Source organism: Budorcas taxicolor, chromosome 7, assembly GCF_023091745.1.
Source record: "Budorcas taxicolor isolate Tak-1 chromosome 7, Takin1.1, whole genome shotgun sequence".
Taxonomy (NCBI): domain Eukaryota; kingdom Metazoa; phylum Chordata; class Mammalia; order Artiodactyla; family Bovidae; genus Budorcas; species Budorcas taxicolor.
The window spans coordinates 3,095,183-3,114,099 of NC_068916.1; the positions used below are offsets into that span (position 1 = coordinate 3,095,183).

The window sequence follows — 18,917 nt, forward strand, 5'->3', positions numbered from 1 at the left end:
GGTTGCCATGCCCTCCTCCAGGGGCTCTTCCCAACCAGGGATCAAACCCAGGTCTTCTGTATTGCAGGCAGATTCTTTACTATCTGAGCCACCAGGGAAGCCCTAAATATATATAGTTTTTATTAATAGTTGTATTAATTATTTTATTAATTATACCTCAGTAAAGCTGGAGTGGGGAGTCGTGCCTTCATATACTCCTGTGGGCCTTCAGTGGTGTTCTAACATCTCTCGGTACATCAGCAGGATTTAGTTACAGTAAGGTTGTCTAGCTAGTTCTTGATGGCAGCCAGGAAAATTGAACACTGTTGATTGAGCGGGTCTCTTTATAGCCACTTACCTGTTTTCAGGAATGCAAAGAAAGTTTCCACTTTACATGTTTAACAGTCGTATTGATGATACTATCAGTAAGGAATTCTATGTAGAATGATCACATTTGATGTGGGAAGAGTTTGAGATACTCTGTATTCATGAAGAGATATCTAGCAAGCAGTTGAAAATTAAAGACTAAAAGCTCAAGAGAGATTTAGAATTAACCATTATCTACATATAGGTGATAGCTGAAGCCATGTGAATGGACCCGCCGAGAAAAGAGGGCCTAGAGGCAGAGTTAGTGACCACACCCGCTGAGAGACTAGCAGTGGAAAAACATGAAAGAGTGGGCAGAGAGCTGGGAGGAAAATGTGATGGATAGGAACCAGCAGAAAAGAAAGCCTCAGAAAGAGTTGTACTCAGTGCTCTAATGCTTTTGTGGAATGGGGAGTGATATGGATAAAATAATTAGCATTTCTGTATGTTGTACTGTGATGCCATTATTTTACCTTGCAGTGATTTTTTAGTTATTTTGATTTACAGCATCTCTCTTGCATGAAGTATTTGTTACATCAATTGTAATAAAAATTGTTTCTGAACATGACTGTCCAGGCTGATTTGTATTAGCCATTGTTTAAAATTATTTTAAGATGCTTTTTATTATGTCATGGAGAACATCCAACAGATATATAGAATTTCTAAGGATGTGAAAAATAATCAAAATCCATTTGAGATCTGCAGTAACTAAGTAATGATAATGGATGGCTATTGACAAACTTGCTGACTGTTCAGCTATGTATGATCTTTTCTGCAATGCTAATGGCTATATCCAGCACTCTAGGTATACAGAAGATATTTTATTGTTTTCTTTTCCTTTAAAATTCTATATGAAAAGATTATACTTTATTGTGAAAGTTTGTTTCTTCAGAATAAAACCAAAAGTAAAAATTGACGGTTAATAGAAAAATAAGAAACACATCTATTTTGCTTCTTAAAAATACTAGATTTGAAAGTGAAAAGTAGGTAGGTAACATTTGAGAACCTACACAGTTAAAATGTGCTCTCCAGCTCCTCTCAGTATAAGAAGCAGAAGACAGTGGAATATTACCTTTAGTGTGCTAACAGAACAATAAAATCTAGACTTTTTACCTTAATTTATCATTCAAGGATGAGAGAAAGTAAAAGAAGTTTTCAGATATGTAAAAACACATTTACCATGAAAAGCAGGTTTACCCTTAACAGATCTTCATTGAAAGAACTTCTGAAATATGTGGAATAAGTAAGAAGGAGGAAGCACAGAAGTGAGATGTGAATAGTACTGGGGGGGTTAATTTTATGTGTCACCTTCACAGGGCCAAAGGTTCCCAGGTATTGATGTTCCAACATCATTCTGAGGGTTTCTGTTAGCGTGTTTTTAGGTGAGAAGAACATATAAATTGGTAGATTGCTCTCCCTGTTGTGGTTGGGCATCATCCAGTCAGTTGAAGGCTTGGATGAAACAAAGGGGGTGGTTATCCTTCAAATAAGTAAGTTTCTTCTTGCCTGACTGCCTTCAAACTGGTCGTTGGCTTTTTCCTGCCCTTGGACTGGACCTGAAACATCAGCGCATCTTGCCAGCCGTGGACTGGAACTCTCCACCATCAACTCTCCAACTTACTGACTTACCCTGCAGATCCTGGGACTTGTTCAGTTCACTTGCTCAGTCGTGTCTGATTCTTTGCGATCCCCTGGACTGCAGTACGCCAGGCTTCCCTGTTCATCACCAACTCCTGGAGCGCGCTCAAAGTCATGTCCATTGAGTCGGTGATGCCATCCGACCATCTCATCCTCTGTCTTCCCCTCCTCCTCTTGCCTTCAATCTTTCCCAGCATCAGGGTCTTTTCTAAGGAGTCAGTTCTTCGCATCAGGTGGCTGAAGTATTGGAGCTTCAGCTTCAGCATTAGTCCTTCCAGTGAATATTCAGGACGGATTTCCTTTAGGATCGTTTGATCTCCTTGCTGTCCAAGGGACACTCAAGAGCCTTCTTTCAACACCGCAACTCAAAAGCATCAATTCTTCGGCACTCAGTGTTCTTTATAGTCCTTGTTAGCCTCCTTTATGGGACTCGTTAGCCTCCATAATTGCATGAGCCAGTTCCTTACGAAATAAATCTCTTTATATACGCAAATATCTTACTGGTCTGTTTCTCTGGAGAACCTTGACTAATGTAAGAATGGACAGGCATCTGTAGGTAAAGTTTAACAAACATTGTATGAAGCACTGACAATTGGAGAGGGGATAATTAAAGCAAGGTAGAACTGTATATTGGACACACGCATAAGATGAAAGGTGGTGGTTGGAGTTGCTTTCTAAAGGGGGGTGAAAGGTAGTCCCCCAGAAGATACATTCATGTCTGATCCCTGGAACGTGTGAATGTAGAAACATTATTTGGGGAAAAGTCTTTGCAGTTGTCATTAATAAAGATCCTTAGATGAGATCATCCTTGACAGCGTAGATAGGTCCTAAATCCAATGAGAAGTGTGTTTGTAAGAGACGGGAGTGAAGGGACAGACACAGAGGAGAAGGCCATGAGAAAGCAAAGGTAGGCGCTATGCAGCCGCAAACCAAGGTCACGTGGAGCTGCCAGAAGCTGGAACAGGCAAGGAAGGGCTCTTTACTAGGACCTGCATTAGAGAGATGGCCCTGCCAGCGACCTTGAGTAAACACTTCTGGCCTTCAGAATGGTGAGAGAATAATAAATTCCTGTTGTTTAAACAAGCATCAAGTTTACAGTACTTTGTTACAGAAGCCTTTTAAGAGCCTTGTGTCATTTAGGAAGAAGATAGAGACACTGATTAAATGTCTGCATTCACAGATGAAGAAAAAGCCAGATTTCATTTAGTGTTTATAGATGATTTCCCTGGCCTCTTGGATTCTACCGTGGAGCCTTAGAGAGACCTCTTGCCCTAGATGTTAATCTTTAGGTAAAGCTCTCCTCTCCTGGGTAGTTACCACTCCTCTCAGGTCAGGAAGGATGGCAAAAGATTGGCATCACAGCCGCCTCTCTGTGTCAAAGGACTTTTCCAGGAAGCTTTCATCTTAGGTTTGGTCTCCTTGATGGGCTTGAGTTGCCAAACGTGGATCCTGGTGGATTAAGAGAGCCCTTCATTGCTGCTTGACTCACATGAGAGATGTGAGTGCTCCAAGTGCCAAATTCCTGCTTAAGTTGATTAAGATAAGGAAGACATTAATCCTGTGTCAGAACCAGAAGCTCCAAGGTAGGGCAGCTTTCACGGTCCAGGAATTCAGCACTCAGCAGTGTTCCCAAGGATCTTGTCCCTTTCATTGTCCCTTTGCCATTGTATTAATAGCTTTGCTGCTGCTGCTGCTGCTGCTAAAGTTGCTTCAGTCGTGTCTGACTCTGTGCGACCCCACTAGGCTCCTCTGTCCCTGGGATTCTCCAGGCAAGAACACTGGAGTGGGTTGCCATTTCCTTCTCCAGTGCATGAAAGTGCAAAGTGAAAGTGAAGTCCCCCAGTCGTGCCAGACTCTTAGTGACCCCGTGGACTGCAGCCTACCAGGCTCCTCCGTCCATGGAATATTCCAGGCAAGAGTACTGGAGTGGGTTGCCATTGCCTTCTCCGATTAATAGCTTTAACTTTATCGTAAGGTTTTCCCTTCTCTTATCGTAAAACGACTGTCAGCAAAAACTTGACTCATATGTTCTGTTACTCACATCCTGTGGAAAGCACAGAGAAGTCCTCTCATTCATATGTAATGTAACTTCTGGGTGGTTCATCTTAGATTGTCTGTCTACCTCCCAAAGTTTGGGCTCCAGTAAGTGTCACTTAAAGCACGTGACTGTGTAGAGGTGATGACCAAATTAAATTAGGTTTCTGTTTCTGGTTTTCGTTTGGCAGTAGGTATTTTTGGCAACTAATAGCATCCATTTGAAACCTCAAAGTGATCCCTTGGCCTTGCCTGAAGGTGGGGCAAAGCAGCCTGGAAAGAAATAAAGAGTGACTGTCCATAGACCTGTCCACAGATGCTCTCCCATGCCTCCTTCCATGTGAACCAGCAAAGACATTCAAGAATTTTAGGTCATCAAGGCAGGACCAGTCTCTGCTTGGAATGAGAGGGAATGAATCTCCTTCCTGTGTGTAATTATCCATATTCCTCTTCTGATTCTTAGCATTCTGACTTAGTTGTATATTTTGGAAACTGGATTTGAATAAGTAAAATTTGAAAAATAGTTTCTCAGGAAAGAGCTGATTGGCATGAAATGTTAGTAAGCATTGTTGCTCCAGTAAGAAAAAAGCCTACCAGCAATGTAGAGAGAATTCTAGCTCGAGAGCGTCCTAGACCTCCAAGTGGTTTGAGTGCACACGTGGAGGGAGAGAAGTCAGTGAAGGTTAGCAAGGAGGGCTGTGAAAGAAAAGGAGGAAGTGGAGAATTGGAGGATGGGGGTGTTGGAAGCCAAGAGAGTAGAGTGCTCAGCTGGGACACTTGTAGCTGTCAGGTCAGTTTGGAAGAGGATCACACATGTCTTGGGATTTAGCAATGCTGAGGTTATTGATGCCTTTTCAGAGCACTTTTAGTGGAGTGACTGAATGTAGAAATTAAAATGTCATGAGGAGGGATTTCTCTGGTGGCTCACTGGTTGAGAATCTGCCATGCAGTGCAGGGTATGTGAGTCCAATCCCTGGTGTGGGAACTAAGATCTCACATGCAGCGGGGCAGCTAAGCCTGTGCACTGCAGTTACTGAACCTGTGTGCTCCAGAACCAGCTTGCTGCAACTGCTGAGCCCACGCTCCACAACCAGAGAATCCACACAACCACAAGAAGAGATCCCACATGGTGCAACAAAGAGCCGACAGCAGCCAAGTAAATACAGGCTTTTAAAATGTGGTGAGAAGTGGGTGGACACTGAGGAGATGAGAATCACAGGTACAGATAGCTCTTGAGAACAGTAGCAGTAAAGGGGAGTCTTTTGAGATACTGTTCTTCTCCTTTATTTTTACGATGGAAGAAACAAGCAGGTTTAAATGAGAGGGAAAAAGGCGGGGAATGATCATTGATACAAGGTTCCTTAGAAAACAAGAAGGGCTAGGGTCCAGGTTGTTTCTGTAGGCCATTATGATAACAAATCCTACCATAAAAATGTATATATAACAGAAGTATTGGGGGAGGGATTTAAAAACCTAGATACAAGATTAAGGCAAAAGTTAAAATTTACACATAAGTTAACAGAAAATTAAAAGAGTAAGCGTGTTCAGTGTTTCAGAGACTGAACAACTGATGAAGACGAGTGATAGCAAGATGGTAGAGGTTTGACAGGAAACAACAACCTCTGTAAGGCAATTAGTCTCCAATTGAAAAATAAATTAGATTCAAGTGAAAATTAGAAATAGGAAGTTTATCCATGGAAGTAATAAAGGGATGAAAGCTAGCTACTTAAGTCTAGTAGCTAAACGTATAAAATTAAGAAGTTGGTCACCAAAGGGGAAAGGGGGAGGGATAAATTTGGGATTGACAGGTGACACTGCTATATATAAAATAAACAACAGGACTACTGCGTAGCACAGGAAACGCTAGTCGGTGTCTTTTAATAAAGCTGTCCGTTCAGTTCAGTCCCTCAGTCGTGTCCGACTCTTTGCGACCCCATGAACCACAGCATGCCAGGCCTCCCTGTCCATCACCAACTCCCGGGTCCACCCAAACCTGTGTCCATTGAGTTGGTGATGCCATCCAACCATCTCATCCTCTGCCATCCCCTTCTTCTCCTGCCCCCAATCTTTCCCAGCATCAGGGTCTTTTCAAATGAGTCAGCTCTTCGCATGAGGTGGCCAAAGTATTGGTGTTTCAGCTTCAGCATTAGTTCGTCCGATGAATATTCAGGACTGATTTCCTTTAGGATGGACTGGTTGGATCTCCTAGCAGTCCAAGGAACTCTTAGGAGTCTTTTCCAACACCACAGTTCAAAAGCATCAATTCTTTGGCACTCAGCTTTCTTTATAGTCCAACTCTCACATCCATATATGACTACTGGGAAAACCATAGCCTTGACTAGACAGACTTTTGTCAGCAAAGTAATGTCTCTGCTTTTTAATATGCTGTCTAGGTTGGTCATAACTTTCCTTCCAAGGAGCAAGCATCTCTTAATTTCATGGCTGCAATCACCATCTGCAGTGATTTTGGAGCCCCAAAAAATAAAGTCTGCCACTGTTTCCACTCTTTCCCCATCTATTTGCCATGAAGTGATGGGACCAGATGCCATGATCTTCATTTTCTGAGTGTTGAGCTTTAGGTCAACCTTTTCACTCTCCTCTTTCACTTTCATCAAGAGGTTCTTTAGTTCTTCTTCACTTTGCGCCATAAGGGTAGTGTCATCTGCATATCTGAGGTTATTGGTATTTCTCCCAGAAATCTTGATTCCAGCTTGATTCCCCACACGGCATGGCTTAGTTTCATTGAGTTAGACAAGGCTGTGGTCCATGTGATCAGACTGGGTATTTGTCTGGGATAGTGGTGTCAGTCTGTCTGCCCTCTGATGCCCTCTCTCAGCACCTACTGTCTTACTTGGGTTTTTCTTACCTTGGACGTGGAATATCTCTTCATGGCTGCTCCAGCAAAGCACAGCCACTGCTCCTGACCTTGGACGTAGGATAGCTCCTCTCGGCCACCGCTCCTGACCTTGGACATGGGGTAGCTCCTCTCAGCTGCTGCGCCATGCAGCTGCCACTCCTGTGCCACGCATTATTATAACCTTTAGTGGAAAATAATCTGTAGAAGAAATATATATATATATATATATGTACACACACACACACTCACACATATATCTAACTGAGTCACTTTGCTGTACATCTGAAACTAATCCAACATTATAAATCAATTATACTTCACTTTTCTAAAAAGTTGGGAACGAAAGTGAAGAATTGTATTTTTTTGTTTGAATCATAAAATTAAATTCAACATTGGAAATAAAGACAAGAAGTAAAAAGTCTAAAGATTAAAGAAATTATAATCTAATGTGAAAATGGAAACATTTAAGTTTAGGGTAACTAGTTAGGTTCATTTTTATTTTTACTTCTTTTATAGAAAACAACTGATAGAATATCACCCCTGTCAAAACATCACCACATGAAACAGAGTGGTCTTTGGCACAAGCTTTTTCTTTACATCAGGTCTTGCTTAATCTCCCTGCGTTGTTCTCTTGCTCCCGTCATCACGAGTTAAATGTCTGCTGTATGCCAGAGCTACTGAAAAAGATGCTAGATCTCACATTCCAGGAGACTCAAGAGTGTGATAACTGCTAAAATGAATGGAATCTCAGGGTACCATGGGAACATGAATAAAACACCCAACTCAGCGTTAGGAAATTGGCAAGGCTTTTCAGAGAAGATACTTAAGCACAGCTCTGAGGTGGTCAGCAGAGGAGTAGTGGGATTGGCCTTAAAGGTGGAGGAAACAAGACACGCATTCTCTGGAAGCTAGAGTCTCGCCAGGGCACCTGCGCTGTTTGCCTAAGGATTCCAGCAGCTGTCCATTCCTAGGCCCACATGGCTCTTGCAAGTTCTCAGGACGCAGGAGGACGCATCACCCACACAACAATGTGGATATCACTACTTGGCAGATGGGGTGTTTGCAGCTTTAAGAAATGGGAGTGAAACTAATGAACATGGAGAACTTTAGGCTGCTCTCAGGTGGGGAAGAGAGTATTTATTTACTTATCTACTCACAGCCTACTTTAAACATTCAAATATTTAATATCTGCCCTGCAGTATATCATTGAAGGGCAGATATTCGAGTAGCCCCTGCTCTCCGCAGTTTGAGAGTATTTGTGCTCAATTTGTGCTCCCATGCACACCAGCAACGAAGACCCAGTGCAACCAAAAATAAGTAAAATGTGTTTGCTTTTCACACGCAGTTGAAGAGACACTCAGTCTTTGCTCCGTGTGTGGACGCTGCTCGCTTGTGCCCCTCCCCTTCCTGCTTGAACAGTTCTCCAGTGTTTCAGCTCAGCTCCCACTAAACCTGGACCATCATGGTGCGCTTTTCCTTTCCTAAATTTGTAGGCTCTCTGCGTTGGCATTTTTAATTACTTTGTTGATATTTAATTTCTGTGCCAGGCATGCATCTCCAATCCATTTAGTGGTGCTTTAACATCAAAGACTGAGGTGTTTGGTTCTGTTGTATTTCTCTCTGGTATTTAGTATGTCACTGAGCATTTAAGTTAATATTCGTTGAAGTGAGGATTCCATAATTGTTCCTGTCTAGAATTGTTTGGTTCTTGTTAAGGAATAATTAGTCTCATTAGTATTCTGGACTCAACAGGAAAGTCCATACAGAAAAAAAATTGAAGTTAAGTTTCTCAATAATGTAAAAATTTTTTCCAAATTTACTGAGATATATTTGACAAATAAAATTGTAAAATACTTTATCATTTTATACCACCTATAATTTTGCATTTTCGTTATGATTTTTAATGGAAATAAATTTAGTGGTTCATAGATATTTTATGCCATACTACTGCTTGTCTTTACTGAATAAATTATTTCAAGTATAAGTAACTGGGATTAAATTCTGGAGTAGTGCCAGCCAGTCATCAGTCCTGTTGAGAAGTTGTGTTGTAGAGCTGTTGACATTATTTTCATTGTTCAAGTCATTTGTTAATTAAAGCCAAGCATAGATAAAATAAGCATACCATGGTACTAAGTGATTATAAAAATCCCTTATTTTTTTTTCTGAATAATGGTGACTACTTCCTTGAACAAGAACTTGAATTTAGGGACTTCCCTGGTCACTCAGCTGGTAAAGAATCCACCTGCAGTGTGGGAGACCTGGTTTGATCTGTGGGTTGGGAAGATCTCTAGAGAAGGGAAAGGCTACCCACTCCAGTATTCGGGCCTGGAGAATTCCGTGGACTGTAAAGTCCATGGGGTCGCAAAGAGTTGGACATGACTGAGCAGCTTTCACTTCGTTGGTGGTCCAGTGGTTAAGAGTCCCCCTGCCAGTGCAGAGGACGTGGGTTTGATCCCTGGTTCAGGAAGATCACGCATGTCGAGGGGCAGTTAGAGCCTGCAGGCTGCGACTGCTAGAGCCCGTGCTCCGCAACAAGAGGAGCTGCTGCAGGGAGACACCCACACCCCACAACTGGAGAGCAGCCCCCACTGTGCAAGCTGAGAAGGTCCAGGCACACCAGCAGCAGAGGCCCGGTGCAGCCAAGAGCAGGTAAAATCTGTTGGATAGGAACTTGAATTTCTTACTGTATTTTTATTGATATAAAGGTTTTCAAAGACCCTTTGTGAATAATGATATGGATAAATTTGGGGGAACAGGAAACTTCTTTCCCACATACAATCTGTTGTTGGAATTTGTATTGATGATGGAGTTGTTCATAGAATCTGTTCTTAGTGGGTGGGGATTCCTTAAGAGGATTTTTAATTTTTCCTTCAGTATGTTTCATAAATTTTGCTCTTTTGTTGTACCCCTTGGTGTGTCTTTTCAGTCTTAGACTTTGTGACTTATTAGAGAACTGCTGTTCTTCTAAGTGGACAGTGATACTGTCAAAGCATCAGGGAGAAAGAATGAAATGGAAGTGGTAGCTATTCAGAGCTAGGGGAATGGGGTGGAGGTGTGCTACTGGGTTGTGGATAGACTTCACACACATCTGTGCAGAAAATCCCCGTGTTTCATAGAAGACAATCATACAAATCTCTAGGTATTATTGAAAGTTTTCCCAAGACAGCGAGGTTATCATAACACATTGACTAAATGCTTATATTTTTAAGCATGACAATTATCTATGAAGCAGACATTATTACTGAAACTAATGTCTGTTTCAGAGTTTCATGACTTTTTGTGTCTTTCACAAGTTGACTATTAAAATCATGGCATAGGGCTTCCCTGGTGGCTCAGACTGTACGAATGCTGCCTGCAATGCAGGGGCCCTGAGTCGGGAAGACCCCCTGGACGAGGAAACGGCAGTGCAGGGGCCCTGGGTCGGGAAGACCCCCTGGAAGAGGAAACGGCAGTGCAGGGGCCCTGGGTCGGGAAGACCCCCTGGAAGAGGAAACGGCAGTGCAGGGGCCCTGGGTCGGGAAGACCCTCTGGACGAGCAAACGGCAACCCACTCCAGTGTTCTCGCCTGGAGAATCTTACGGACATATGGACAGAGGAACCTGGTGGGCTATAGTTCATGGGGCCACAAAGAGTCAGACACGACTGAGAAACTTACACACACAAAATCATGACATGAACTTTTCTTCTCTCTGTTTGAGAAAGGACTTAAGTTTCACAGTGTAGAAACTGTTTCAAGAAAAGGTGAGTCATAGTTGTCAACAGTGTCAATCACAACAAATTGTGATATCATCTGTCTCCCACTTAACTATGTATTAGATCTGTAGTAACAAATATGCTCTCATTGCTGTTCATCACCAGAATAATAAAAGAATTTAGGGAAAGCTATTATTTAAGAGGGAATGATAGATGTAGTATTTCTCTGAAGTTACTAACATCTCTACATTTTCCGTTTTCTCTAAGTAGTGTGAACATTTCATTTCTTTTGTTAAGCAGTGTGCTTCCAGGGTATAGACAGCAACCATTTCCCCCCTGGTGATGTCTTATTGTACACCTCATTTGTTTAATGTTTAATTTTTCATTGTTTATTTCCTTCTAGTGTTACCCATTTGTGCTGCGCTCCTTTCCTTCCCTCCCTCTCAGCCCTCAAAGTACTGGCAGTGCCAATTCCAGGAAGGCTAGGGCACACCATTCTCTGGCACTGCATGTCTTCAGAATAAATGTTTGTGATTTCTTCCTCCTTCTGAACGGCCCTTCCTTTTTCATTTTAACCTGCTATAAAAGTAAGGATGAGAATGGAAAGAGCAGCCAGGGACAGCTTTTTAAGATAGGCAGAGTGCCAGAGGTCTGATTCCCATGTTTGCAGAGTCAAAAATTGATCAACTTCCCCTGACAAATTTAAATGTACTTGAAAAAACTTCCCTCTAAATCTAGGACAATGACCATGTAATTTATTGTCCCAATGGATAGTTTCAGTGTCTTTGTGTATCTTGTTAGACAAGTAGCTATAATAAGTTAATATATGTATCCTAATGTGAAACTATACAGAAATATTTGCCCATAAATATAAATTAGATGAGGCTTTCCTGGTGACTCAGCAGTAGAGAATCCATCTACAATGTGGGAGCCATAGAAGACATGAGTTCGATCCCTGGGTGGAAAAGATCCCCTGGAGAAGGGCACGGCAACCCACTCCAATATTCTTCCCTGGATAATTCCATGGACTGAGGAGCCTGGCAGACTACAGTCCATAGGGTCACACACAGTTGGACACAACTGAAGCAGCTTAACACAGCACATAAATTAAAGGAATATTTACTCTAGTTTGATGTTATTTTCCGTGATAGCTCAGTTGGTAAAGAATCCTCCTGCAACACAGGAGACCCTGGTTCCATTCCTGGGTTGGGAAGATCTGCTGGAGGCTACCCACTCCAATATTCTTGGACTTCCCTTGTGGCTCAGCTGGTAAAGAATTTGCCTGCAGTGCAGGAGACCTGGGTTCAATCCCTGGGTTGGGAGGATACCCTGGAGAAGGGAAAGGCTACCCGCTCCAGTATTCTGGCCTGGAGAATTCCATGCACTGTACACTCCATGGGGTTGCAAAGACTCAGACACAACTGAGCGACTTTCACTTCACATGTTACTTTAATTTAAACTTTCAAATGCAGACCTGAACTTTACTAATTTTCTTTGACACTTACTGAGAAATTTGTTCAAGGATACTTGAATTTTAACAAAACTGTTAGTAACTGAACCAAAAGTTTGGCTTTCTCTACGCCAAGCAAAATCAGTCTCCTTGTGGTGATGATGGAGATGGGGATCAGGAGATAAGTAATGCAGAGAAATAGAGGAAGGCAACAGAATGGGAAAGACTAGGTATCTCTTCAAGAAAAGTAGAGATACCAAAGGAACATTTCATGCAAAGATGGTCACAATAAAGGACAGAAATAATATGGACCTAACAGAAGCAGAAGATATTAAGTAAGAAGAGGTGCAAGAATACACAGAAGATCTATACAAAAAAAAGATCTTCATGACCCAAATAACCACAATGGTGTGATCACTCACCTAAAGCCAGATGAAGTCAAGTGGGCCTTAGGAAGCATCATTACGAACAAAGCTAGTGGTGGTGATGGAATTCCAGTTGAGCTATTTCAAATCCTAAAGGATGATGCTGTGAGAGTGTTGTACTCAATATACCAGCAAATTTGGAAAACTCAGCAGTGGCCATAGGACCGGAAAAGGTCTGATTTCATTTCAATCCCAAAGAAAGGCAATGCCAAAGAATGCTCAAACTACCACACAATTGCACTCATCTCACATGCTAGCAAAGTAATGCTCAAAATTCTCCAAGCCAGGCTTCAACCGTGTGTCAACCATGAACTTCCAGATGTTCAAGCTGGATTTAGAAAAGGCAGAGGAACCAGAGAGCAAATTGCCAACATCTGCTGGATCATCGAAAAAGCAAGAGAGTTCCAGAAAAACATTTATTTCTGCTTTATTGACTATGCCAGAGTCTTTGACTGTGTGGATCACAACAAACTGGAAAATTCTGAAAGAGACGGGAATACCAGACCACCTGACCTGCCTCTTGAGAAATTTGTATGCAGGTCAGGAAGCAACAGTTAGAACCAAACATGGAACAACAGACTGGTTCCAAATTGGGAAAGGAGTAAGTCAAGGCTGTATATTGTCACCCTGCTTATTTAACTTATATGCAGTGTACATCATGCAAAATACTGGACTGGATGAAGCACAAGCTGGAATCAAGATTGCTGGGAGAAATCAAAAACCTCAGATATGCAGTTGACACCACCCTTATGGCTGAAAGTAAAGAGGAACTACAGAGCCTTTTGATGAAAGTGAAAAAGGAGAGTGAAAAAGTTGGCTTAAAACTGAACATTCAGAAAACTAAGATCATGGCATCTGATCCCATCACTTCATGGCAAATAGATGGGGAAACAGTGACAGACTATTTTGGGGGGGCTCCAAAATCACTGCAGATAGTGACTGCAGCCATGAAATTAAAAGACGCTTGCTTGCTCCTTGGAAAAAAAGTTATGACTAACCTAGACAGCATATTAAAAAGCAGAGACATTACTTGGCTGACAAAGGTTCATCTAGTCAGAGCTATGGTTTTTCCAGTAGTCAAGTATGAATGTGAGAGTTGGACTGTAAAGAAAGCTGAGCACCGAAGAATTGATGCTTTTGAACTGTGGTGTTGGAGAAGACTCTTGAGTCCCTTGGACTGCAAGTATATCAAACCAGTCAATCCAAAAGGAAATCAGTCCTGAATATTCATGGGAAGGACTGATGCTGAAGCTGAAACTCTTGATAGTTTGGCCATCTGATGCGAAGAACTGAGTTAATGGACAAGACCCTGATGCTGGGAAAGATTGAAGGCAGGAGGAGAAGGGGACAATAGAGGATGAGATGGTTGTATGGCATCACCAACTTGATGGATGTGAGTTTAAGCAAGCTCCTGGAGTTGGTGAGGGACAGGGAAGCCTGGCGTACTGCAGTTCATGGCATGGCAAAGAGTCAGACAGGACTGAGCAACTGAACTGAACTGCAGTGAATGAGCAGAAGTCAGGGTAGATCCATCCCTTGGATTGCTGGGGGTTCTGCTTGTCATTTCTTCCTCCTCCTCTTCAGCAACCTACATTAGATATGATCAGTCTTTTATATTTTGTCAATCTGTGAAGTTAAACAGAGTCTTTCCCTTCTAATTTCCTTTACAGGTAACGTTTTAATGGAGCATCTCTCTCCCTGTACAGATACGGACTCGGATTCATCGCGTTGTCCTTTGTGGATGTATTTATAGCTCTGCTGGGAGCAAGCTGCTTGAAGTGCTATGGTATCCAGTGAATAGTTAAGCCCTTCGGCGAAGACTTGATTGATTTTATTTCCTTGAGGGAAAAGTTAATGTCTCTGGTTGTTTTTTTTTCCTCTTCTCGTCTGTCTAGTTGCTGACCATCTGGGCTGTGATCCTCAAACACGGTTCTTTGTCCCTCCTAACATCAAACAGTGGATTGCCTTGCTGCAGAGGGGAAATTGCACCTTTAAAGAGAAAATATCACGGGCTGCTTTCCACAATGCCGTTGCTGTAGTCATCTACAATAATAAATCCAAAGAGGAGCCAGTCACCATGACTCATCCAGGTAAACAAAAAAAGGAAGTTGTAGATTTTGTTTTCCCTCTGGCAAATTATTGCTTTATAGGAAGGCATTTTACCTCTTGCTGAAACTGTGTCATTTCCAACATAATTCTAGGATTATATTTTTCTTTGGTATTGCCATTTGTTTGTTTTTTCTTTTACTTGAACTTTTTCTTACGTAATGACAGTAGCAGACTGTGAGACTTGCACTTATGAAGGAGCTGACTGTGACTGATCCTTAATCATTTCACATTTCACTTGATAACTTTGAAAGGTAATATCTTATCATTCATCCAGATTATGTCATGCCTTTTATCTTATCAAAATGAATGCTGAAACTAAGTAATTACTTTAATTACAGTAGTAACCATATTTCTTCATTTTTGTGGAAACAGGACATTTCTAATGTACTTGTTTTAATAACAATGGTGCAGTTTATTGAGCACTGCTATATATATGGCAGGCAATATATGGCAGTGAGTTTTTTGGTTTTTATTATACTTTACTTTTTAAAGCGATTTTAGGTTCCCAGCAGAATCTGGGCATATTTCAGACTGGCTTTTTTCACTTAGTTATATGCATTTAGGTTTCCTCCGTGTCTTCGTGACTTGATAGCTCATTATTTTTGAGTGCTGAATATTCTGGTTTCTTGATGTTCCACAGTTTATTTATCAAGTCACTTACTGAGGGACATCTTGGTTGCTTCCAGGTTTGAGCAGTTATGAGTGAAGCCACCATAAACATATATGTGCAGGTTTTTGTGTGGACATAAGTTTTCAATTCCCTTGGATAAATACTAGGGAGCCTGATTGCTGTGTTGTACAGTAAGAGGATAGTTTTGTAACGAGCCATCAAACTATCTTCCAGAGTGTTTCTAGCAGCAGAAAATGAAAATTTCCTGTTACTCCACATCCTCACCAGCATTTAGTGCTGTCAGCTTTTTTCCTTCTTTTTGGCCATCGTAACGGGTTGTTTTAATTTGTGTTTCTCTGATGACATGATGTAGAGGGGTCCCTTTTTAACGTATTTTCTTAGACCGTCATGGACTCCTGGCCTCGTCATGGCCATGTATGTTGTAGGTCCTCTCCCACTTAGAGACCAGGAGACTGAAGCAAGCAAGGGCCAGCAGAAGAGAGGCTGAGACACAGGTTTTTTGGTGTTTGCCTTTCAGTTTACCAGTCTGTCTCTTACAACTAGTTGAAACCTAGATAAACTTTAATTCTGCACTTATAAAAAATGTTAAAGATTAATGACTTATTTCTTTAGAATTAACTCTTTAATCATATAATTAATATTTGCATTATCAATTTTAGACAGTTACCTTGCAAAGACCTCACCCTAACTTAAGATCATTGATAATTTTGTGTATATCTTGATAGAATAATGCAGATTCATTTAAATTTTATTGCTCTAACTTGTTTTCTTCCCTTCAAATTAAACATTTTAGAATTTAAAAATATATTTTTTATTTCTCCAGAAGTAATTTGTGCTCACTGTAGGAAAACTGAAACTTTTTAAGAAAAGTATAAATAAAATAGAATGTGTGATTTTCACTGTCAGAGATCACTAACACAGCATTGTAAACCAGTTATCCTCAAAAAAAACATGACAGTGGTTTTTCTGCCTAGGTCTCAGAGCAGATGCCAGTTTGCTCTCATCAGCTGTATTAGAGGGAAGAAAAAACTTTGAAATTTTGGACCTAATCATTCCTTGCTGTCTCCTTCTTACTGAAAACACAAAGGAAAATGGATAGAGAGAAATTCGACTGAGCAGAATGTACTTTTCTTTTTATGTGATGTTATTTTACATACACAAAACCACTAGAGAGGTGGTGAGAATGAGAGTCTTTTAAGTATGTAAAGATCTAGGCATTATAAGAGAGGGAATCAAGTTTGTTTCCCCCCGCCCCCCGCCGCCCCAGTGATTTTTGTTTAAAAAAGGAGAGAATTCTTTCTAAATTAACATGGATTTTCCATCTGTGTTCCTTGAAATGTTAAGAGTATCCAGAAATGTTCCATAGATGACCCATGGAGGAAAAAAGGTAAATGATGAAATAAGTTTTAGAAAATGCTTGAAAAATATTCTGATTTTAGAAGCTCCTAATAAACATACTGAAGTCTCTGAGAAGTCTTAAAGACTTATTTTAATTGATTAACCTGCAGTTTCCTAAATTTATTGACCATGTAACTCTCTTATTACATTTTAGCTGATGACACAAATAAGGAAAATTAGGGATAGAGTTTGAGGATATATTCTTAGGATATAGAACTTTTGTAAGGCAGATGTAATATAAGAGCAATAAGAAATGGCTTTATATTGCAAAACTATGGCTTTATGATACACAGAAAATTAGAACGACGTGAGACAGTAAATTGATAACAATGCTTCAGAGAGAAATTCCGTACCGTCTAATACCATTAAAGAACTCAAACTTTGTGATCCAGTAATGTCACATCTAGACAGAGGCTCTGGGACACCCTTCAGATTTTGATGTACGTGTGTATCCTCTGGGGATCTTGTTCAAATGGAGATTTTGATTCAGTAGCTCTGGAGTGTAGCCTGAGATTCTATATTTTTAGTAAGTGTATATGTGACACTAATGCCACTGGTCTACAGATCTTGCTTTGAGAAATAGGGAAAGATAAGAAAGCTTGATTTCCGTCTCAGATCTTTTTTTTTTTTTTGATGAATCAAGTAAAGGTTTTTCTTTTTTTTTATTTTATTTATTTATTTATTTTATTTTTTTTTAAATTTTAAAATCTTTAATTCTTACATGTGTTCCCAAACATGAACCCCCCTCCCACCTCCCTCCCCATAACATCTCTGTGGGTCATCCCCATGCACCAGCCCCAAGCATGCTGTATCCTGCGTCAGACATAGACTGGCGATTCAATTCTTTCATGATAGTATACATGATAGAATGCCATTCTCCCAAATCATCCCACCCTCTCCCTCTCCCTCTGAGTCCAAAAGTCCGTTATACACAGCTGTGTCTTTTTTCCTGTCTTGCATACAGGGTCGTCATTGCCATCTTTCTAAATTCCATATATATGTGTTAGTATACTGTATTGGTGTTTTTCTTTCTGGCTTACTTCACTCTGTATAATCGGCTCCAGTTTCATCCATCTCATCAGAACTGAATCAAATGAATTCTTTTTGACGGCTGAGTAATACACAATGGAGTATTACTCCGTCTCAGATCTTTCACTGGCTTCCTCCCTGTGATGCAGGCCACAGTGCCTTCTGGCCAGGTTTCCGTCTCAGATTTTTCACTGGCTTCCTCCCTGTGATGCAGGCCACGTTGCCTCCTGTGTAGGAAGCCCTCTTTGGTCTCTCAGTGTCTTTCTCAGGAAGGCCATGAATGCTTGCTGTGGAGGGCAGCAGCATAGACAGTCTCTGTGCTCTGAGAACCATTGTTTTCCTGGCTCATTAGTGCACTGCTTCGCTCTCCCTTCACAGAGCCCTTTCTTCCTGTTTCTGTGTAAGGACCCTTCTGTCAGAGTAACTAGATACCCCCTGTATCTGTACCTGCACAGATACCTGAAATATACCTGTAGTTCCACATCTCAAGGGGGAGATCCGTGTTTTAGCCCTCCCCTGCTCACATGTCAATTCTATTATCCACCCTTCATTTGAGAAAAAGCACTCTGTGCTGTGCATTGTAATATGCACTAATATGAACTGGTAAGAGCTGATGAAAAGAGCCCTGGGTCACAGCCCCAGTGAGTCTACTGGCTGATGAGGCCCCTGCAGTCTTCATAGTGCCTTTTGTGCCTCTGGACGGCACTGTCCTGCTTTCTGCTGTCGTCATGTGTGTATACTTGACTGGCGGTGGAGAGAAGACTGTGGGTTTCTTTAAGTTAAAGTTTGTGTCTTTTTATTTTCTGCAATGGTTAGCAAAATATCTTGAACAAAATAAGTATGTGCTGCATTGAAATGGTTCCATGAAGATATTTAGCTTTGTTAAGCTTTCATTTCATTTAAGGATATATTTTATAACTAATTTTAAAGTATTTCATTGTCTTGCCTTGTTGACAATGTTTCAAGAGCTTATTCCTGTTTGTTCTAATGAATGCCCTTCATCTGGTGGCTGAAGGACATCCTTTCTGGCGCAGTGTCCATGACATCATTGACAGGAAAGACCGCTCAATTTGTGGTTTTATTTGTTACCTCTACTTGGCAGAATAAGTTCTTTGTAATGTAGTTAACAAATATGTGGTAGTATAAAGGGGAAGTTATGGGCACTTGCATAGTTTAAAATAATGCACATTTGTATAAAAGTTAAGGATTTATTTTCCTGGTTTTTAAAAATTAATATAGACTTTATTACTAAACAGTCATAAATTGTGTCAAATTGTTGTCAAGTCAGAGAGCTCTTTGATATTTTTA

General features: G+C 41.0%; 1 protein-coding gene across 1 annotated transcript in view; it reads left to right on the plus strand.

The window, feature by feature from the left end:
• Positions 1-18,917, plus strand: part of RNF130 (ring finger protein 130) — a 139,903-nt gene that overhangs the window by 27,903 nt on the left and 93,083 nt on the right. Inside the window, exon 2 of the mRNA XM_052642910.1 lies at positions 14,338-14,532. Within this exon, the coding sequence (XP_052498870.1) occupies positions 14,338-14,532 (195 nt within the window). The remainder of the gene's footprint in view (positions 1-14,337; positions 14,533-18,917) is intronic.